General features: G+C 40.2%; 2 protein-coding genes across 5 annotated transcripts in view; both read right to left on the reverse strand.

Moving 5' to 3' along the window:
* The window catches only part of col7a1 (collagen, type VII, alpha 1), a 95,425-nt gene extending 84,595 nt beyond the window's left edge, over nucleotides 1-10,830 (reverse strand). The window contains exons 1-4 of one of the 4 annotated variants that reach the window (XM_077528928.1): nucleotides 10,702-10,830; nucleotides 10,561-10,623; nucleotides 686-744; nucleotides 475-566 (exon numbers count right to left, since the gene is read on the reverse strand). The gene's annotated coding sequence lies outside the window, so the exon portion shown is untranslated. The remainder of the gene's footprint in view (nucleotides 1-474; nucleotides 567-685; nucleotides 745-10,560; nucleotides 10,624-10,701) is intronic. The other 3 variants (XM_077528931.1, XM_077528929.1, XM_077528930.1) reach the window with 3 other exon arrangements.
* A 6,981-nt stretch (nucleotides 10,831-17,811) lies between these two features.
* On the reverse strand, nucleotides 17,812-22,376 carry LOC144023878 (PAK4-inhibitor inka2-like). Its single transcript, XM_077529804.1, has 2 exons — nucleotides 21,907-22,376; nucleotides 17,812-19,002 (listed from the first exon to the last, which is right to left on the reverse strand). The coding sequence occupies exons 1-2, from the start codon at nucleotides 21,928-21,930 to the stop codon at nucleotides 18,022-18,024; spliced, it is 1,005 nt and encodes a 334-aa protein (XP_077385930.1). The 5' UTR covers nucleotides 21,931-22,376; the 3' UTR covers nucleotides 17,812-18,021.
* Nucleotides 22,377-23,056: the final 680 nt, after the last annotated feature.

The following is a 23,056-nucleotide window of genomic DNA, read 5'->3' on the forward strand; positions in this document are numbered from 1 at the left end:
GGACTATCCTCTAATGAAGCTGTGAGGGGGAAGCAAGCTCAGCCCCTCCTCTGCAGCGTGCAGTCTGCTGCCAATTATCTAGATTGGACAGGGCCTACAGTGTGACGGTGATTACCTCCCCGCACCAGAGGCTCACACCATCAGGTGTGAGAACACATGGAAATGCTGAAACAGGACACTGCTTTAGAGGGGCTGTTGTCCATCTGTGACTCACTCAAGAAAATTAGAAATTAGGCTTCCTTGTAGAATCTTCCAGAAAGGCTTGTTTCCCAGATGATCGTGCCAAAGTGGGTTTTACAAAGAATGCTGATTGTACGACTTCATCAAGGTCCTAATCATTTGGGGGGGCAGCAAGCACACTTCTAGTTGAGTTTAGACCAGATTCAATTCAAATCTGGGGAGAAGCATTTCCTCCAGCAACAACGCTTTTAACCTTCTGAGTTCATTAAAAGATATTATATTTATGCCACTCACCACGCTAAATGAAGTAGTCGGTTTCCTCCTCACTCCAAAAGTGTGGTTCGTTGCTGCGTCGTCATCTATGTTTACCTCTATTTGAGCATTTCCTGTGGGTTGCACGACAGAAGCACAGACTTATATACACCTATATGTGTGTACAGATGCACACAGTGGTATGTTCACCGTACAGACACAACATAATGTGAAAATGGCACAGATAATTTACAATGTATTCAAGTGAGACTCGTGTAGCAAGGGAGACGGCACTGCACATGCGAGTCATTCCTGTATTAGATAGACCATGATTTGTTGCGAATTGAAATAGAAGAAGAAGAATCAGAATCAGAATCAGAATCAAGGTATTGACTTCATGTAAACATACTCACAGAGGCCCATTGAGTCTGTGGCTCAATTGAATGCCATATTGACCACATATGAGTATTTGCAAGCAGAAATGATCATATATGATTCTTGGCGGTCATCTTAGCGCACACCACATTCAGGATAATCTTTCGGAGATTTCATAGTATTTTTTTGCTAACTTTAATCACAATAGACAGAAAATGCGCAGATTTTGCTAGCATGCTAACATAGCTTCTTTTCCCCCTCATTCTACTACTATTCTTTCTTCTATGTATTTTTCTAGCAGTCTGGATGCTCTGCTGCCTCTCAAAGGTCACGTTGGCATTTTGACAGACCTCTTTTGTGGTGTGCTGTATTGTTTATCTTGAGAACACCACACTAAGACCAGTAAGCACACACTGTTACTTATTTTTATATGTGGCGTTTTTCACATTTCAAAAATCAGTACATCTACCCCGCTTAATGTTACTCAAACGTCCTATGTCCAAAATGTCCTGATAAGCTACAGCTGATAAGCCACCATGCTCCATATATGGCTCTTGTCGAGAAATTGAAGGCTTTCCACGTCTCCCTCGCAGTTGTTTGGACAAGTAGCTGTAAACGTCTGCCCATAGGGAGGACTAGTCGAAATTAACTGCGCTGTTTAAAGTCAACAGCTCCCAATGCCTCTCTGCCTTTCTCCTTATATAGCCTCAAATTGTGCGTTTTGTTTGGCGGCAGCATCACATTTCCTGCAGGGGTGATGGACAGTGGATGAACCCCTCAGAGAGGACATCTTTGGAGGCACATGAGGTCACTGGCTGCAGGGACCTTTTAGCAGTAATGGAGCCCCCTTTGTCTTTGTGAGAGGCCCTTTGTCTCTTAATATTGTCACACTCCACTCTGAAATTATTTGCAGTTCAAGACCCTGATGGTTACATTGTACAACTCCACAGAGGAGCGGTCTGTCATGGATGACCCTTATTGATCTTATCCCAACTACCGTGACATCTGCTCAGCACTAATTGAGAAGTTTCATGTACAAATGTCAGCTCTCATTGTGCTAGGCTGTTGTAAAACTAATTCTTTCACTGGTGTTAACAAGGCTGCTTTGTTTAATGGCAGACTTTGGGCGAGTGCTGGTTACCATAAACAGGACACTGTCTGAATGGACCTCTCACTAGCCACAATGTTGATGCTTAGCAAATATGGTTGCTGTATCGCTTTGATTGGTACTATTAAGTAATGTGTAGTTCAGTTTGTTTACAAATCACTTTTAGGATATGTGTGAACAGGAATCATTTTGACAATGTTGTGTGGACGTAAATAAAATCCTTTTTCATTTTTTTTTACTATAGATTGTCGACATACAGTACATCCGTTTTTTTGTCACATGTGGGCATCACACCGTGAGAACGGAGGGTGCAATTCGCCAAAGGGCTTAAGGGGTCAAGAGGAGCCACGCTTCCTGTCCCTGTCTCACAGAAACCCTGCAGACTGTTTTACTGGTTCTCTCGTTGTTCAAATTTATCATCCCTGCCATTGATGTGGCCTCTCGCAGAGACCATTAAAGACCAAAGAGTATCACCCCAAACCAGATGTTTCACCGAACCAAGTGCAGTGTGGCAGCCACGCATGATGAGCTGGACATAAAGCACTGCACCTATGAGACACCTGCTTTTTATTTGAACAAGCCTATCATCACACAGGATACTGTACATTAGAAACAGAGATATCATGGTGAGTTATGTGAGGCCTCTGGTGAAAAAAACATCTCCATTCCGTTTTTGTGAATGATGGAATGCACCCCAAAGGCTTAGAAATGCACATTTAACAATAAAACACATTGAAACATCTAAAGTCCAACAGTTGACCTGTCAAACAATATGGAATTTGATATATGTGTTTCAGAAAATACACTTCTAAAATCTATAAATAAATCCTGAGGAATGATACAGGCATTCGTCTACTCTAGTATTGCATGTTGCTGAGTGTAAACATTCAAGTGAGCGGTTATAAAAGAAAAGAAAAATGTTGCAGTTTAGTATTGACAATTAACTTTTTTAACCTTTCACGTTATAATGTGATAAATTTCACGTTTTAATGTGACAATTACTTTCACAGTTTAACGTGATAAGTGGTACATGGCATGCAGGGACTTGTCTTTCCATGACAGCCCATCTGGCTCCTTCTCCTTCCTGGGTTTCTGTCACCTCTTAGTAGATCGTCCCTGGTGGCTATCTTACTCCATTTTTTTTTTTCTTGGATCGCACCTGTGATGCTTGATAAATATACACAGAATGTGAAATACTTTGGATTTGGACTTTAAATGATGAAGAAGAAAAAAAAAAGGTCATTTTATGTTGTAGCCACTCTGTCTGGTTTTGTGCATACATTGGTAAAGCATTCAGCTATAAATGTATTTAATGTGTTTGGCTTCTTTTTGTGGTAATACATTGTAAAATCTCCATGCTACGGTCAGCATATCTGCCAAAAGTTTGGAAATCTGCAATCATTTTAAAACTTAAATACATCATCCCCACACCACGGCCAGGCATTTGAGGACAATGACATCGTAAAGCATATAGCTCATACAGTATGTAATTTTGGATGTCAGAGGCCAGAATGCGCAGGCCTTTTGGAGTTATTTTAAGGCCTGGGGAGCTTTTCTTGCAGGCTGCTTTGTGTTATGGGAGTGATGGTCCCTAGAGGAAATGCAGCCTGAGTGTTGCGTCTGCTACGGCCAGATGGAGCTCCTGCGCGACCTGGGTGAAGAAGTTGGGGGTGGAGACGTGATTGTCTAAGCTGTGTTATGGAAGCATCTTGTGATGGCAAGCTGGAAAAGTATAAAAATTAGTTTAGTTCCAAATCGAATTTTGCACTAGTGTCAAGGGAGGAAATGTTTTTTTGGCTTAAGGGAAAAATATATTAATGCAGTACTGTAAGGTATACCCTATCTTGTGAAACTCCTGTGATAAGCCATAATTACGTCAGTGTTTCATAGTTGGAATTTGAGTGCAACTCGCTGTTTCCTGGGAATGGAATCTTGAGATTTAAGACAAAGTGACTTATTGTATTCAACAGAAATATGAGGAGGTGTTAACTACATTACTGTATCTCCCAGTGAAGCTGCATGAGATTGGCAAAAGGCTACAGCGGAACCACTAAAGTCAAACATCCCAGAAGTCCAAGGGGGAATAAAATATTCAGGAATAATACGCCTCTAATGTCGCTCAAAAACTTGGAGTAAGGCCTGACGCCACATGAGATGTCAGCATATTGCACACATTTGCATTCAACAAGTATCAAATGATTAGGTCATGTGTTTTGCTTATACATTCACAACGGTTAAGGTTAAGAGAGAGAGGGGGGGGGGGGGGGGGGGGATCAGCATGTTCAGCATTTTTAGGCGCCACCTATAACCATTCATTTATTTAGTTTTGAAACACAAACATGGCACAATTGTTAAAGAAAAAAGTTGACTTCCCTGGCCACTGTAGCTTTATTTGTACAATTCATTCATTCATTCATTCATTCATACACAGTGTATTAGGGGTGTCAGATGAATACAATTTAATTAGGATTATTTGCATGACTTCAAGAGTTAAGACAAACGCAAATTTTATATCTGTACAATAAAATGAAAATAAAATATTTTTCTAGTTTTCATACTCAACATAAAAATGGAAAAACATAATATAAATATGGCTGCATCTTTTAGTCATTGATACAGTAATTTCATAATTCATAACATTGAGTTAAATTTAACTAGATGTAATGTACTGAAGAAAAAAAACAAGAGTGATATTGATTTGTGAGGTAATTATTCTGCCACTAGATGGCATAATTGCATTTGTAGGACATTGGTGACAACTCAATGCATTTTTCTTTTCATATTAAGAGCCATCTAATCTTTAACATAACTTGTGAAATTCTGCACATTTTTAAAATTGTAAAATACAACATGACCCCAGTCTCCACAAATATATGCATTAGTACTATTAAAATTATGACTGCAAAATTTTGACGTGGACGTGTCTGCTGCGTTGTGACTGGAATTCCCCCCTGTACAGGCGGTCATTAATAGCGCGATAAAAAATAAATAAAAAATTGTGGCATTAAAAGAAACTTTAAATTACCTCAAAATTAATGCACTAATTTTGACACCCCTAATATATATTTAAAATATTTGAGAGTCTCTTTGGCAAAGACTGCCCCATTCACTGACTGTGCTTGTGCAATTGGGTAAATACAGTTAAGTATTGTTGTAAAACACAACATACATACTGTATGTACTTTATTTGTAAGCTCATGCCTTTAAACACCGAAACATACGACACATTCTTGTTGTGAAAGGTCATGTGATCGAACATGGCAATTTTTTATTTATTTATTTATTTATTTATTTTTTGCTACATTGCAATACATATGATTTATTCACCAAAAGGTCTTACTAAAAAGGAAAATAATATGAAGCCATGATTGTTTGTACACAAACAGAATCGCTGTTCCCGTGCTAACATGTTTGCTACTCACAAGCTCACAATCATACAATATTTTGGGATATAATAGACTCCTTTCAGCATGCCGAGGCTAAAAGTGGACATATCGCCAGCTACTGGAGGTGGTTGTAGCTAATTACTATCATGTGATTTCGCTCTCGATAATGTCTTCGTTGAGCCATAGCTTGACTAAACTACGCATGTAATCATATTTAGCATAGCACAGTGCGTCATCATGGTTAGCTTGGAACAACCAGTTATCTTTTCTATCCTTTTAAAAAGGATTCGTCCCTCATAGATGTGGCCTCTTTCTACCACATTGGCTTAACTTGAGGTTTGCATCTCTTCGCTGTTCCCACCAGTAGAACCATCAAGGCACGGTAAATCACTTTATATATGTGCAGAGTTGAAACCTTGAGTATATTCGTATTTCATTTCTACTCTGTTTGAATGAGCTGAAAGCTAAATCTCAATAATGATAACGTGCACTGTTTTGCCATGCAATGAGTTTATATGTGAGTGAGTGAGTGAGTGAGAACAAAACAAAACCAAAAGCTACCCAATGTAGCCGAATACAGATCAATTCATTATTATTCCATCCATCCATTTTCTATATATGCAGCTTTTGTGCTCATTATGGTGGCACATGGGTTGGAGGGTCCAACCTAGATGTGTCGCCAGCCAATCGCAGAAATCAACAAACAGCCATTCACACCTGTGGGCAGGAATCTCCAGTAAAATGTGTTACTTTTACTTGAGTACAAATTTTGTCTCACAGTATCTTTGTATTGTTGTCAGTGCTTATTAGACAGCAAGTGTTCATAAAGCTGTCGTCTCTAACTTATACCATTTAATTCGGATATGTCAAGACATCTGCATGACACCAGTAGCACCATTATTGAATTTGGGGGAGGGTTGGGTAGCTTCTGACTAGTCACAAGGGTCCAACGAGGTGACACAACTCCACAACAAAGCACAGCATGGCGAGCTTGTGATGTAACATGTAAAAGTTGCGGTCACGATATGGCTACTGAAGCAGGTCACCACAGCAACCACAGTCATTTACATTGACAGCACGCATCACTGTTATGTAAAATGTCAACGTGTGGGCTTGTTTGGTGGCTTTCCCCCGCCATTACTTACAACTCTAATAAAATTGAGACCAATGAGTTAATATGACGACAGTAAACAGTAAAAAGACTTTCTAGGTTTCATTCAAATCAGCATTTAATAAAATATCCTGTAATGTGATTTCCAGATTTGTTTCTGTATAGACTTATATTGGTAAATTAAAATAGACAACATCCAGATCGATAGAAAATGTGTGTGTTCATCATATTGCAGTGAAATTAAATGACACTATCAAATGTACAGTTAGAGCAAGCTGTCTAGGGCACAAAACAGTGCTATTCAAATTTTACATGTTACCACTATACTCCTAAACATATACAGGATACAATAGCTAATGACCAGACTTGAAATTTCTCTCACGCTTTTTCTTATTACAACAGGATGTAGTCTCCAACTCTTCATGTGACAGGCACAGTCATGTCATGCGCCATTGAATTAAACATCAAGTCACTTTAGTCAGATGAGATCATATCAGCAGACAAAAGTCACTTTATGCTTCTTTCTATTCACTTCCGCCCTGGTAAGCCAAGCAGACCACACAATGGAGATGGAGAGTGAAAGTATATCTGAATACCCAAACAACACTGTACAAAATTAAGACTATTCGTTCATTCACTTTTGATGCCCTCTGACTCCAACATCACAATTGAAAGTTCAGTTGTCAGAGCAGATACAGTGGGCAAAGAACATAGCAATGTAAAATGTTCGGTTTATGTTTACCATAACCTGAAAATTAGTTTATTTTGCAATCTTACATACACTGAAGTGTATTCAAAACTGATTACAACTGTGAAGTGCAAAATTCTACACGGGTTGGCTAGTCAAAGCGGACACACATAGCAATCTTGACGCCACTAAGAATTACTTTAGAAACATTTTTTTGAAGGGGAGGAAAAGGTTGTCACCTAAAAGATTCCAAGCATTTTATTTTTTTTTGTGCGTTATAGCTAAGGGATCCCCCTTGACTATGTTTTTGGTGTTACTGTCAACTAGTGTAAGGTTAATCGCTCAGCCCAGCCTTGTAAAAACGAGCCAACGATGGAGGTAATGAAATCCTGGATGGTTTTAAACTCCCAGCCAGACATTTTTTATAGGTCCCAAAAAGTCAAAAGGACAACTGGTAGTACAGGTACTAAATGAGACAAAGTGCACACTGTTCTTGGCATGATTTAAGAAAATAAAATAAAATTGTTATAGGTAGAGTTCGACACTCAACATTTAATATTTGACCCAATCAGCGGTGGTCAGTCAGTCATGCATGCAGCATTTAGGACTGACAGCTGTGTTTAAAATCAATAGTTGCCCAGGTGCTGTAGAGCAGACCATCTGGTGCCTGCTAGCCCACCTCCGTCGGGCCCTGTTGACACATGAGCAGGATGCACCTCGCTACCAGCTAGGCGCTATTACCTTCACGAAAGTCACATCACGTGCTGCACTTGATGTTAATCTTTTGTGACATTTGACAACATCCATCAGCATTAGGAAAATTAATCTTTTAAAGGCAGAATTTGTGATACTGATATTGCATAGGATTAAACAAAACAATTTTCACAAATACCTGACGAAGAGTGACTAATGCCAATGAAGAACACATTTCATTTTCTTTCAATTCTGAATCAAAATGTGGATGAAATATGGACCCATTCCCCAATCCAGAATGCAAAATTCCTCGAACATTTCACATTCAATGAATCCGAAAGTAGCATGTGAACTAACACATGATTAAACTAACATGATTGTTTTATCTTTTGTGAGAGAATGACAGAAACATTAAAACAACATTTACACATGGTACTGTCTTGTCATCCTCCGTAAACCAAGAAGCTAGAATACTAGCTAACATAGCTAATATAGGAACTGCTAACAAACAGTATGTCAGTACAGGTAAAAACAAATGCTATCAAATGCTATCTCAAATGCTATCTCAAGCAGCCCAACAAAACTTATAACAGGCCACATATGTCAAGTTCTCCATCTGAGTCATACACAGACTGCTACAACGACAATAAATACAAATTATTACATTGAGAGTACCTTACAATGCGGTCGCTAGCTAAACTAAACTTGCGGCCAAGCTAGCTCACATGAGTGGTGTATAGTAGACTTGAAATGTTCATTGTGAGTTTGAATACAGTTCTATAGATTGAAATTGTCTGTGTGGAAGATGGCCAATAATATGGCGACCGTGTGTTGACTTGTTTTTGTAGCTGACATATCCAAGTTGTTCCCAGCCCTAGAAAGTAAGTACAACCAGCAAACCGGGGGCGGGAGCGTAGTATTCATGAGTACAAAGAAAAATCATCTTTTGAAGCTAATTTTAGGGCGCGTATAATATTCAAGTGCGTGTTATTCTCAATAAATGTGGTCCCCCCCCCCAAGAGATCATCTTCCAATCGTGGTAACAGGGCACAAAAAGGCTGTTTAAACAATTGGATTTTGTCAACGTTAGCGCTTTGAAGTTATTAATGCGTTGCCACACAATGGTGGAAGCATTTCAGAAGAGGCTTAATCACTGACTCATGAACATCTGCTTTTAATATCTTGACTGAGGCCACGTTGGTGAAACTGATCCAAGATGCTTTAAACGGGGTTAAGAGTGAGGTTAATTTTTTAGACTCACACCACACTGTTCATTCTGTCTTTTTGCAGATTAATCTCTGCGAGGGCACACACAGTCTGTGGGGTATCATTAGATGGATTATAAAGTGTCACGTCTCACTTTCTTTTCTTTTTTTAAATCTAAGCATTTTTGTATTTACACTCAGCTGGCTCTGGCCTTCATCAAGACAAGAGCCGGTCAAACATGCTTACAAATGATCCCGAGACGGACGCAGCGTGAGAACGTCGCATAAAGCAGACAAACCAACAGTGTGCTCGTCTTTACTGACAAATATCTGGGGGGCTCAGCAGACCCAGTTGAGATACAAACAGTTCATTAAAAGCGTACAACCGAGAGGAAGAAACAGGGCACGGGAACAGGAAGTGAGGATGCAGGAGACCGAGATCTTTGAGAGCATCTTCCAGAGGAGAAGGACCCCATTGTCCCCAGGGTCTCGTGTATGGAGTTGCGAGGGGGACATCATGCTGAGGAGCCCCACAGGAAGTGGGTTTATCAAGGTCACCTCTTTGACCTCTGACTTCCTGCCTGACAGAATGAACGACTGTGCGAGCGCACAAGCTTCGCTGTGTGACTCGACTCGCTCTCACGTCCCCGAATGCCTGCTTGGTCACTCGCATGCATGTCCGACATCCGTCCGCTCCTCGATTGCATCACCTCATCCATAAAAGATGTTTTCCGAACTTCTATTGCACTCACAATGAAAACTACAGTATAATTCAGCGTCCAGCTTTTTACATCTAGTTATGAAATTACACAGAAACTACACGAACAAATCTTGACATTTTACATAACGCTTCATGTAGTAGCATGCAAATCGTTGTGTTTTTTTGTGCTTTCAGGAGATTAAAAAATTTAATCTAATTACAGGATTTTGAATTAATTAAACTGTTTTAATCTCATATTTGCTAAAAGGTGTGTCTCCAAATAAAGAATTTGAATTCTAGGACATTACAAAATTGTAGTGCATGACTCATCAATTGAATACACCAAGAAGAGAAGATTTGAAATCTACATTTTTACTGTTAGAGTGTGCTTCATAAATGAAATTCAAAAGAAAAAGTTTAAGCACAGCAACAATTAGGCCAGGCATTATTTTAAAAGATAAGCTAAACTTTAAATTTTGCTTAAAAAATAAATGTTGAATTAAACAGGAAATAGTTCTAATCCATCAGTATTGAACACTATAAATCTTGTTAAGACATGTCAATTCATTTATCAAAAAACTATAATGTACTATATAAAAGTGCTAAAGTTGTGCAAAATTAGCAATAACAGCATTAAACTAATTTAATCCATGAGAACAATGTATTCTAAGACATAAGATGCATAAAAATGTCAAAAACAAGACCTTCATTGAGTAAAATGCTGTCAGTGTTCATTGTATTTCACACAAAGTTGGCTAAAACGCCATGTAATGCATAAGATTATTTTATACAACCATTTGAGAAACATGTCAAAGCAAATGTTGTAAAACTATAACAACGGCTAATGCTAAAAACTACTCACCTACTCGACTTTTTCGAATAAATGGGACGGCCAATCAACACAGTCCGGCACTGGTAGTCGCCTCTACAAGTTAACAAGTAGGCATTGAAGTATTCTGGGCATAGCCGCGATAATTAAGATAGAAACTTTAGAAAAACTCACCTAAAACGATAAACAAACATTTCCCCCTCGTGCCCTGGCTACTTCCGGACTGTCTTAGGCCCATATAAGCATTATTCCGCATTATTCGTCCAATGCAGTCATATGACCGCATGACCGAACACGGCAGTGTGCCAAAGATGATTAGGGAGACAAGAGCATACACCCTCACAACGGGTTGGGTTTGGTACCCTCTGTACAACGATCAATTGCATTATTTTTTGAACGCACTAATTTGCGCGTTAATCTTGATTAACGCGTTAATCTGACAGCCTTGCTGTTTTTCCACTTTCAATTTCGGGTATTGTTCACTTTCTGAGTCATTCCTCCCTACCCAAGAATAGAGACCTTTCAGTTTTCCACACAACATTCTTCAGCTCACATGACTAACTTTTCGGAACTGTGTGTGGCATGACAGACATTTACTTATCAGATTTCATTTTCATTTTACAATTACTATTTTTTGTAATCCCTCCTGTTTATCTGCTTGACCAGTCAGAACAGATTATCTGTGCAGAGGAGTATGATTTTCTCCCACTGTGGTAGAACCAGATTTGAAAGTGGGCAGACAAGTTTCCAGCAATTACGGTTTGGGATGTAGATCCAGGAAATATTCCTCTATAGGAGCCCAAGTACTATTTAATTTAATTAACATTTGTATTAAAGATATGGATTTACATAAAGAGGCCATTTGCATTATTTACATATTGAAATGCTGTTTTTCCAATAGCTTCCTTCATTGTATTGAGTACTTTTAAAGCGGAAGAATCTGCGTAATAACCTGTGAGTGATGCGGTCAAGAAATGTGGATTGGAGCCAGCCGCACAGTTTTTGACCTTTCTTTATCTCTCTATTTCTTTTACTATCTCTCGTTTGCTGTTCTATGCGCCTCATTCTTCATTTTTGGCAGTTTGGACTCATTTTGTACCATCACATTAATTATCCAACCAAGTGGAGTGTCTGAGGGGAAAACGGATTCATTGATTACATATTCCTACGTAAACCATACTGTAGAAAGAATCACTGATCATTCTTCCATCTAACATTTTCCATAAATTCTGAAATAACATTCTACTCTCACAAAAAAAACACTTCATTTTAATTTCACACTTTTATGAAAGGGATTATTTGCGCTTGTTGGGTCATGTTGTCAGTTCCTCCCCAACCCAGAATGGAAAAACTGTCGAATATCTTCTCCACACAATATTATGCAGCTCACACACTCCAACGGCATCTTCTCGTAACTGGTTTTATCATGAGAATAACTCAAGGATAATTAAACAGATTTCCTTGAAGGTTTGTGGAGGAGTGTAGCCAAGGAAGAAGTCGTTATATTTTGGGATGTGAATCCAGGAAATAAGCCTTATCTCTAGTAACATGGGCAGAATGGGAGAGTCCCTATTCATTCATGCATATTACATCATTCTTCATGAATTAGCCTTCTAGCTAACAAATACATTTCACCTCAGAATTATTTCAGCCACAAATTAAAATTCCCCTCAAATAAACATAACTAAATTTGTACATAAGTGACACGTTCATTCCGCTTCTTTGCCTTGAAAAACTATTTGGTTTCTTCCACTGTACACTTTGTGTCATTGTCCGTCTTCATTGCGAAGAACCAGTCAGTGAGTTCTGAAGCATTTTGCAGAATATGAGTAGATAATATTACCTGAGGGCGGCACGGTAGTCGAGTGGTTAGCACGTCCGCTTCCCAGTTCTGAGGTCTCCGGTTCGAGTCCAGGGTCGGACCTTCCTGGGTGGAGTTTGCATGTTCTCCCCGTGCCCGCGTGGGTCTTCTCCGGGTCCTCCGGTCTCCTCCCACATTCCAAAGACATGCATGGCAGGTTAATTGGGTGCTCCGAATTGTCCCTAGGTGTGCGTGTGAGTGTGGATGGTTGTTCGTCTCTTTGTGCCCTGCGATTGGTTGGCAACCAGTCCAGGGTGTCCCCCGCCTACTGCCCAGAGCCAGCTGAGATAGGCGCCAGCACCCCCCGCGACCCTTGTGAGGAATAAGCGGTCAAGAAAATGGATGGATGGATGGAATATTACCTGAATTATTCAGAATTCAGCCTGTTAATTGCCTTTTTTTTTTTTGTAGCTCTGTCGTTCAGAATGAGGCCCACCTTGCACAGTACTGCCACCAATAGGACTGGAGTGGAACATCAACTGTAATTCACAACTGTTTAACATTAGAACTGAGTGCAGTATTTGCACAGGGAAAAAAAAGCTTACACAGCTTGACGGTGCAGTGAAGGTCAGCATTGTGAGTGATGGCGAAGAGTGGAGAGGAACGTTTTATGAGGACACTTGGGAGAAAAGTTGTTGCTTTATGGATGGTGACCGCTTTGTGTCTATCTGAGTCCAAGTAAACTGGGTGACAATGTTTATGCGCGTGAGGCAGTTAATATTTGTGTTTGCTAAAGAGAGGGTGTGTTTGACTTAGCGGGGCTGCTGGTGTGACACTGTTAACGCACAGACATACACTCAGGGGTGATGGTGACTGGCTGCTTTACGCTCTCATCCGCCAACAGCACAAACATGAAGGAATGCATTTCGTCTACATGCGACGTTGGCACCTTCTTTTCGTGGCGTTTGTTGTAAACATCATCATGTTCTGCATTTCCTTTTTTTTGTAATGATAAAACTCACAATACCTGCACAGACACAACATCTTAATTTTTAGACAGCAAATGGAAAATGCAGTTTTATGGAAAACTCGAGGGGAAAATAGCCCGAGGACAACAGTTTTGTTTTTCCATTCTCTTGACTGTGGTTTTTCTTCAATTTGTTAGCCAACAGAGATGCAGTGGAGACGTGTCACGGATGAGGCTGTACACAGGCCCGCCACACAGAGAGACCCCCATGCGGGTGCATTGTGCTCACAGAATAAACAGATGACAAATATTAGGACTAAATTCCACAGATGTATGTTTTCTCATGTGATCTGCAACTGATATGACTGAACTGGTTTAAGAGACTCGCGCAGCAATGAATAAAAAAAATACATGGAATGAGCAGTGAATGAATAAAGTTTTCGTCCGTCGATCCCAGTCAGTACAGACGGTCCTTCTCTGAAAATGTAGGCAACTGCTTTTGACCTAAAAGCTTCTCCTGGCTGACCAGTAACACACTGATTTACTGTAGTTCCAATTTTTGGACGCGTGATTACTGCTGTTGTATTATTTTATTTCTTAACACTTTTCAATTAGTGTGCTAATAGTTCATATTTGTTAACGCGCCGCTGTAACATGGTTCCAGCCAGACTACTTACTATTGTAGCTTAATGTAGCATGGCTTCTCCATCTTCTCACATCCCCTCTTTTTTCTCAGTGTGTCGCACAATTAGTTAGTTCTCATATTCCTTTCCTGATAGTGATGCTTGTCAGAATGGTAGCAAATTCACTGTGACTTAGAGGAGCAGCTCTGCGCCATGGAAGGACAGAGTTTACTCACGCTAGCTAGCTAGCTGCAGCGCGTAGCTGGGGCACAGAAGTTAGCTTAGCACAAGCTGGGAGAATGTGTGACTTCTTGGCTGTTTGAAATGGCTTAACAAGATGTGTTAAGAGCCAAAATACAGAAAAACAACAACTTCTAAACCACTGAAAATGAATTTTACAGCCTTGTATCGAAATGCTGTACTTAATGTTGTGGCCAGAATGTATACATCAACTACAAGTTTAGTCATCTATCCTTTAATTAAGTCCAAATGTTTACACTAAAGAGGAAGTGTGTTGTGACCCCAAAGGCTCCGTTTGACCATGAGAACCAAAGCAAAGAAAAATGTCCTGGGATGTTTCTGGTTTGTCATATCCACTGTTATCCTTCCCATGAACCAGAGCTCCACTCACTAGTTGGGAGCAGCTGCTGTGTTTAGATCTCAGGCGGCCACAAGAATCCTAAAACACAAACAAATTAATGATCACAAGAAATGCTTGGTTAGTTTGCTGCATTTAAATCTGAACAGGAAATGGGCATACTGTATGAATGTGCCATCAACTTGTTTTGCTTCAAAATCCTGGTAATGATCTCACAGAAACACACAAAATCAAAATAATTCATCTTCATGTCAGTCAATAGGCCAAACAACCCCCACGGTTCACTTCCTGTCTTAGTTTCTGCTAGCCGCTAGGCTAGTAAGGGGGGGGTCATATATGTTTATGTACATGCATCATACTGTTTCTTTAGGCATATAACTACATGTACCATGATTTCTCGACATTAATACGCACCAAAGTAGTTTTTTTTCTCCCCCTCTGTACTTTGTATTATCAGCGCTCAAATTTTTTTCATCAATTCAAGTCATCAATCAGGATCAATTACACAACTCATTGGCAGACAGTTTGACCCATAACTATTCAGTTAATAGCAACACATTGATGTTTGCTTCGATAAAGTCTTGCATAATTTGTTAGGTAACGCACCCCATGATTCCCTTTCTGACGTCAAAACTGTCATTTGAAAGATTATTCCTCAATATTCCTTTAGCTTCCAGTTATATCATCACTTTCTCACAAATACTGTTGTGTAATGCGTAGTACTGTGTGTCAATCTCACAAATGGTTACTTGCCAACGAGTCATGAGAGTACTTCTAAGGACATTCGGCCATCTTAAACTGCCATGTTGGGTCAATTAATCCCAAACAGGGAGTGAGATAATCCTGAAAATAACTGTATGCCAGGGTAGCAGTTTGTAATGAGCGTTTGTGTGCATGATTAAAGGATGATTACAACTGCTGTGATGAGTTTGAGGGCAGTAGAATCACTGAACAACAAATCCTCCTAAACCATCTCAATTAACAGATTTTACATAACGTAATACTCATTTCATTAATTTCCATAGTTTTGTCTTTTCCCCCACATCATCAACTATCACATACTTGAGATTGTCCTGATTGTTTTACTCCTCTTTGACATTACAGATAATAACAAGAGAGAAGCACCTTGCCTCCTTGTTTTCAAGGTGAGACAATGTGATGAAATGATGACATGATGACGTGTGAGGTGGGGAGCATGGAAATAATCTCCCCTTATCTCCGTTTTGTCTGCTGCTATTTCTCCCCTGCATTCATGTGAATACATTGAAGGCAAAGTGATCATTAGCTTATCTCGCCGTGGATATAAGTCACCCGCGCTTGTTGCCTCAGCGCCTCCTCTCTTAATGGCACACGCGCCGCTTCCATTAGGCCATGTGTGTGCGTGAAGCCACCAAGTCAAATAAAGAGCGAGTTAAATGAGGCGGAGCGACATCCATAAAGCCAGCGTGATGCATGCCTCTCTTCGCCTTTCACCTCCCCTTGCATACACACAAGGGAGATGACCTCAGCCAGCCTGTAGAATTCGGTAAATAGTTCCATTGTCTGTCGGGGGGGTGAAGTTGCACTAAATGATTTTATTGAGTAAAAACAGAAATACCCAACGGATCCAAGAACTGAGGCACACCCCTACAGTAATTGTATTACTTCACCAATTAGGTCGTGTCAGGCCCATTTGGTTCTTAAGATTACCCAGAGGTGGGTCAAGCAGGCAGTACTGTTCATTTGGAATAATATGACTCAAGTAAAAGTAAAAAGCTGTCTTTCAAATAATAACTCGAGAGTAACAGTAACAACATATTCAGATTTATCCATCCATTTTCTTAACCGCGTTTCCTCACTAGGGTCGCAGAGATGCTGGAGCCTATCCCAGCTGGCTTCGGGCAGTAGGCGGGGTACACCCTGAACTGGTTGCCAGCCAATCGCAATATATACAATATATTCAAAAAAACAACAACTCAAGAACTAGTAACTAGTGAATAACTTCTGATTAATTTTGTTTATTAAATAGCACGTAAATGGCAAATAGACAAAAATATGACATCAAAATATGCAAATTCAAAGTACAGTGGCTGAGTAGCCTACTGTTATTTCAGAATTGAGTAAAAATAAATTTAAAAAATAAACAAATAAAAGTACTCCTCCAAAGAAATACTTATAACAATAATAATAATAACAACAATAATAATAATTCTTATTATTATTACCTGAAAAACTGGTTAGCAATTTCACAATAATATAATTATTTGATTTTATACAAAATTTAATTTAGGCCTGTTGAATTTTACTACTGTATATAATTTGTAATCTGTCGTTTTGACCAGTTATTAAAAAGTAATGCATGTAATGTATCAATTTACTGTATTCATAATGAAATAAGTTAAAACATACAAAGAATAAGGGGTAGGACTAGATACTTCTTTCTACTCCCTTTGGACATGTAAAGCTTCACGAATGATTGCTATGAGTTTCTTATTTCTTTAAAATTTTTATCTGCTACTTGTTTATGTGTATATGTTATTTTTATATGTTCAATTAACAAACAAAAATAAACTAAAAAAAAAACAAAAAAAAAGTAATAAAAACAATTTAATGCATTCAGACTGTTATTTTCTAGACCGCTTATCCTCATTAGGAGCCTATCCCAGCTGACTAGTAGGGTATGCCCTCAAATGGGCGCCAGCCCATCACAGGGCACATAGACAAACAATCATTCTGTTTAAAGTCTTTGGTTATCCACACATGCAGGCTTTGTCAATATGGGCGGCTTGGAGACTGGGGACGAAATGCACACTCCAGAAACTCAAAACCAAAACCTCAGAACTGTAATGTGGACATGCTAACTACGCCACTAAAGTACCCTGGGGAAAAAAACTCCGTAACTAAAAAAAATTGTGATAGTGGTACGGTACCACTTCTAGGATCAGAAGTTTACATACATGAACACAAAATGAGTTTCAATGATGTGGTCATCCTGTCACTTTGCTAGTCAGTAGCACCTTGGCTTTAGCATTAGCATATTAGCATGCCACACGTGTAAGACGTAAACAACAATGGCGTATGTTCAAATAAAGTTCTAGTAAATGTATTAAACTGGAAAAAGACTTTTGAAAAACGAATTTCATAGGTATGTTAGTAACAACAAAAATAAATTATGTGGCGCAAACTTAGTCATTACAGTCAGGGTTCCTTTTAACATTTAACCTCTCAAAAATTGGGGATGCTTGGCTTTAATTTAGTAGTGCTTTTAGCTAGACACGTTTATGAGTGGTAAACAATAACTCAAAAGCTCCGGAATAACAACTTTTCACGTTTGAAGCTTATAATCAGTTTGTGATTTTATTTGCAGTGTAACAGTACAATCCGTTCCTTCAACTCTCATTGCTGATTTTTAACTCACAATCCTTCATGTAGTAGTAGTCAATGTAGATATGACCACAAAACATTTCAATAGGACAAGTCAAGTATATAAACGTGAGAAACGTGTAATCAAATCGAAATATGTGTGTCAGATGTAGCCAATGATGTCCTTGCATATGATGGGCTGCCTGCTGCCCGACTTCATGAGAGCGGCAAAGTGGTAAAAGTCCGTGTCCAGTTGGTGAATGGCCGAGTGGGACTGGTGGAAAAAGGGGACCTTCGGCTCCGACGAGACGACGGGGCACGAGAGACGTTTGGGGGCGTTGGCGCTTCTGCCGAGGCGAGAGTCCGCCGACCTCATCCTCACTCTCTCCTCTACGCTTTTCGACAAGCCGGCGAGCTTCCTCCGCATGTTGCCCAAGAGGCTTCGTCCAAGTCTGCGTCGGGGTTTGGGTTTCAGCTCGGGGGGTTCGGGACAATCGGGTAGGTCCATCCAGTTCTGTACGAGGTCCGCGAAGCTGTTGTCTCCCAGGACGAGCGGTTGGCGGCTGCGTCCTCTGGTCAGCAAAGCGTTGGCCCAATCCTCCGGGTCGCCCGCCTCGAAGGACGTCCACCTCTCCAGACAAGCGTCCGACGTGGATTTGGGCCGTACGCGTCCGCCGGCCGCCCTGTTCGTACGCAGGCATGCCGAGGACGACACGCGGACGTTCCTCGTCCTCCTGAGCACCACCACCCCCTCGTCCTGCCACGACGCCTCCGAGTACCCGGAGTCCAAGTCCAAACTTTTGCGGCTGCTGGGCGAGTCGAGGCCCAGACGACTGCCGCGACCGTCGTCGTCCTCGTCCTCCTCTTCCTCCAGAGGGGCGGTCAGGCAGCAGGCCGAGTCGTACGTGCTGGCCGTGCTGGCGCTGGATATCCTGAGACGGGTGCGCTGATCCCTGGGCCGGCAGGACAGTGGCGCCGCCGGCAGCCTGTCAGCGGCGGAGACTGGAAGCTGGTGGATGCTCGGAGGGCGAGCGTGTGGGCAGCTGGCGGGATACGTCCTCCTCAGGTGCTTCAGGTCTTGGAGGGACCTCATCATGTAGTGCACGTGCTCTCTCAAACAATCGCCGGACTCTCGGAGGCACAGCTAAGAGAGAGAAAAAGCACGTTTAGGCAGTGATCACAACGGTAAACATTATTTATTGGCAGTGGTTATTTTGCCGTGTACAGCTCTGATTGGTCAATCGTCGAAGGAAGGAATTCTTAGCCTGCCGTGAATCGGCTATTTTGCCGTGATTAGCTTGCCTCACTTCAACCCACTGATCTATATATATTAGGGATGTAACGATATCCAAACATCACGATATGATATCACGATATGAAGGTCACGATACGATAATTATCACAATATTGTGGGGAGGTTGGCGATACAAAAAAAAGGTAACAATATTGTGTTAAAAAAAAAAGAGCTCACACAACAATATTGTGCTTTTGTACATAACAGCAATGCATATAAACAACCTACAATCACTAATAACGGTTAATAAATAAAGTATATTAGTATTAATATTGAGGCACTTACTTGCTAATGCACGCACACATTGAGTTCATCTGACCATTAGCGTGGATTTTAAACATAGAAGGGCCAAAACATGCCTTGTGAAAATTAAACTGCACTAAAAAAATAGCCAACAGAGGGTGCTCGAACTGCACAAATGGAAATCAGCCAGACGTTTTCACAGATGTGATACTTTTAATATCGTGACATGACGACGACAATGTTGTGGCAGTTTTAATATCGTGATATCACGATATTGCCGTTATCGTTACATCCCTAATATATACATATGACTGGATGGCCAATCGGTCAACTTTTGAGGTCACCAGGCTGCCATATTGCTCCTCCCAAGAAACATTTCTCGGCATACGATCATATACACTTACTGTATTGAAATCGGAGAACATTTGAGACAGAATTTAACAGCAACAGCATGATTTATGATGTTTTAAATTTATTAAGCATAAACACGAGGACTTCAGACATTTAACATGTATAAATTACATGCTTAATAACGTTTAGTACAGGAGGAAACTTGTATATTTTTTATTAAAGAATTATAACTGTAATTCAACAAATGACGCCTAATCTAACATTGGGGTCTAAGGAACTGAGCGATAAAAGAAAAAGGGGGTCTTCAAAGCAGCACTTACCGTCCAATTGTTATTCATTTATTTTTTTACTTGTTAAAAAATAGTGACCACCCCGACACGGCCCCCCATCCCACCTCCGGCCTTATACTAACTGCCTAAGAGCTGTATATGTCTTATTATACATATTATATAGTAGTCTGCTCGCGAGGTGGGAGTAACAAGATGGCCGCCCTGTGACTTCAACGGCTTGCACTGGTGTGTATCGTGTGTATCGGCTATCCAGTCACGTCAGCGCTTCAACCCCTTCTGTCTCTTTTCACAAAGTTTTCAATTTGTTTTAGTCACTGAAAATAGGCTAGCGGCAGTACTAGCCTATTTGATTAGCATTGATGCATGACATTGAGATCAAAACTATCGTTTGAGGAATTTCTTAAACACACAGGTCTCAATTAATGACAATTTTACAACATCACAGAGGCTCAGAGTTGCCGTTAATAGCGAATGAAAGTGAAAGCAAGCTTGTCTTTTGTAGCAACTAAGTTGACGTCAAGTTGTGACGCTAACCGCTAAGCTAAGTGCTTCGCTCACGAATGAGAGCCATTCACGGCAAAATAACAACTACCTTTTTTTTCTTCTTTTTTTTTTAAGCCACTGAGAACTAAAGTAAGCTAACATTTTTTTATTATTGTTTTTTTAATAGGTCCCAAATGATTAATTGATCGGCTGATATAATCGGCCACCGTGATCTCTTTTCAAAATAATCATAATTAGCTATTGTTTGCCGATTAAATACTGATATAGTGGGACATCAAACAGTAAATGCTGTTCAGAAGGGATGGGCATAAAATACATAAATGATAGGAGGAAATTTAGATGGCTGTCTAAAGGGTTTATTTTAATGCTCTTAGTGCATTATTAGTGCGTTGCTTGCTACTAAAATGTGTACATTTACTAAATTTATTAGCTTCTCCCTTGACATAATGTCAACGTACATCACACAACGTCTTTTGCTTTTTCTTTGGCTTTTTGAAACTCAAACTCAACAAATGGTAAGCCTCATTTTCAAAGCAGTGAGACCTCCAATGTCAACTATTTGCAACGCTGCATGTTATCAAAGTCATAGTGGAATTATTTAACAGTAATTACTGCACTTAAAATGTGACTTGGTGATAGTTTGACTCTGCAACAGATTATGTCTATGAAAACCACGTGAGGCCGAGCGTGCATTGTAGCTTTACCAAGTTCTTGGTGCCCCACAATACTCGGTTCTATAAATGGGCAGTTGCATTTAGGGCTAATTGCACTGATTGAAGCAGGCTGGGAAAGTTTCAACATTTTAAAATGAGTTGCACAGTCCGCCTGCAACATCTAATTGCTCATCTTCTCTATTAGCGTGAAGGTCAGTGATGGTACCATTCATTGACTTTGAATCTGGAACGATTCAAGGGGAAAATCCAGTCTGCAAAGTGAAAACAGCTGCAGCGTATCAAACGTGACTCTCGTGGATCTTAATTTAGCTCCATAAAAAAAAAAAAGGTCCTGTCTCTTTAAGAAAGCCACCAGTGACAAACTAGGGCAATTTAATACCAAAGTTTTCTCCCTGGGACACATTTCTGATTTGCTGGAATGCTGTGGGTGCCTCAAATTTCTAGTGTGTGAGGGATCATGTGATGTGTTATGTGTGAGGGAGAGTGGAGGCTGACTTGGGGATGCAAAAAAGTGTGGAACACTATTTGGCTGTCTGTGATGTCACAAAAATGAGATATGGAATTGGAGGGTGAAAAACATAACGAATTGAACAGTGGATAAATCAACCAACATATTACATTGATGATAACATTAAGATGTTGCTTAGCAGCATTACACAGACTTTTCAAATAAAGTGTTGAGGAAAACTTACCATATCGTTTCCTCCGCTTAACATAAACGACGCTGTTGTTTAAAACAGAAGCACCTTCTTCCGCTCGAGTCCAAGTGGAACAAAAAATAGTGCCATGAAGCAGCGTAAAAGAAGAGTCCTGAACGCCGGGGTTGCCTCCAGCTGCTCGGCCGAATGCAGATGTGCTGATGTGCGTGAAGCCTTGTTTTGGGTCTGCGTCTCGGCAGGACAAGCAGCCAATCAGAGACCGACAATGTCTGAGCAGCCAATCGGCGCATCGCGCTCACGAAACAACCAATCGTTGAACAGCAGGCACGAAAGTCATTCAAAAGCCTCTTTTCCTCTTTTTTTTTCATTTTCTTTGCGTGTACGTGTGAGTTAGATTCCCTTGTAGCAAGTAGTGACGGGAGTCGGAGGCAGAGTGTTGAAGTCCGGAGCCAAAGACCGTCGATTTATTGACATCAGCTTCTCAGTGTTTAACAGCAACAACAACTCACTCTGCGCGAGGCTCACATACCTACTAACATTTTGTTCTTTTATCCTTTCATCCTTTCATCCTGTCCAACTCCTCCCACCAGGAACTCCCCCTTCGTCCCAATGTTCCGTGGGTGAATTATGTTCTCATCACTACACCCTTATCAAATTATGGGTGTAAAATCGTATTTTACCTTTTAACTGTAATCTACGACAGAATGAAACAGGGAAGTATTTGAATTTGTTTCTCGCCACTGGGGGCGCTAGTGAGCACTATGTATACAACACAGGTACAGGTACTTTCTCTCACGTTAGAATCGTGTACGTAATTATCAACTTTGCAGTAACGTAAGTGCATATTTTAATGATTTTTTTTATATCTTAGCTCTGGCAAAATTCACTAAACATAAAGTTATGTAACTTTTTGCAACAGCAGTATCAGACTAAAACTACATTTATAAATCATACAGAACCGAAAGGTTAATTTAAATACCTCTCTGACAAAAACGTTTTATTTAAAAACAAAATTGCTATAGTGTTGATTACAAAATTGCCATTTCACTGTATTCAATTTTACAGGTGTACCTAATGAGGTGCCCCAATGTCTAAAATGTACATATTATACACCATAAACTATCATCGCAAGGTGTGTCATGTCAAAATGACAAATCAGAATTTATTTGAGAAACTGGGCGTT

Source organism: Festucalex cinctus, chromosome 8 (genome assembly GCF_051991245.1).
Source record: "Festucalex cinctus isolate MCC-2025b chromosome 8, RoL_Fcin_1.0, whole genome shotgun sequence".
Lineage (NCBI taxonomy): Eukaryota > Metazoa > Chordata > Actinopteri > Syngnathiformes > Syngnathidae > Festucalex > Festucalex cinctus.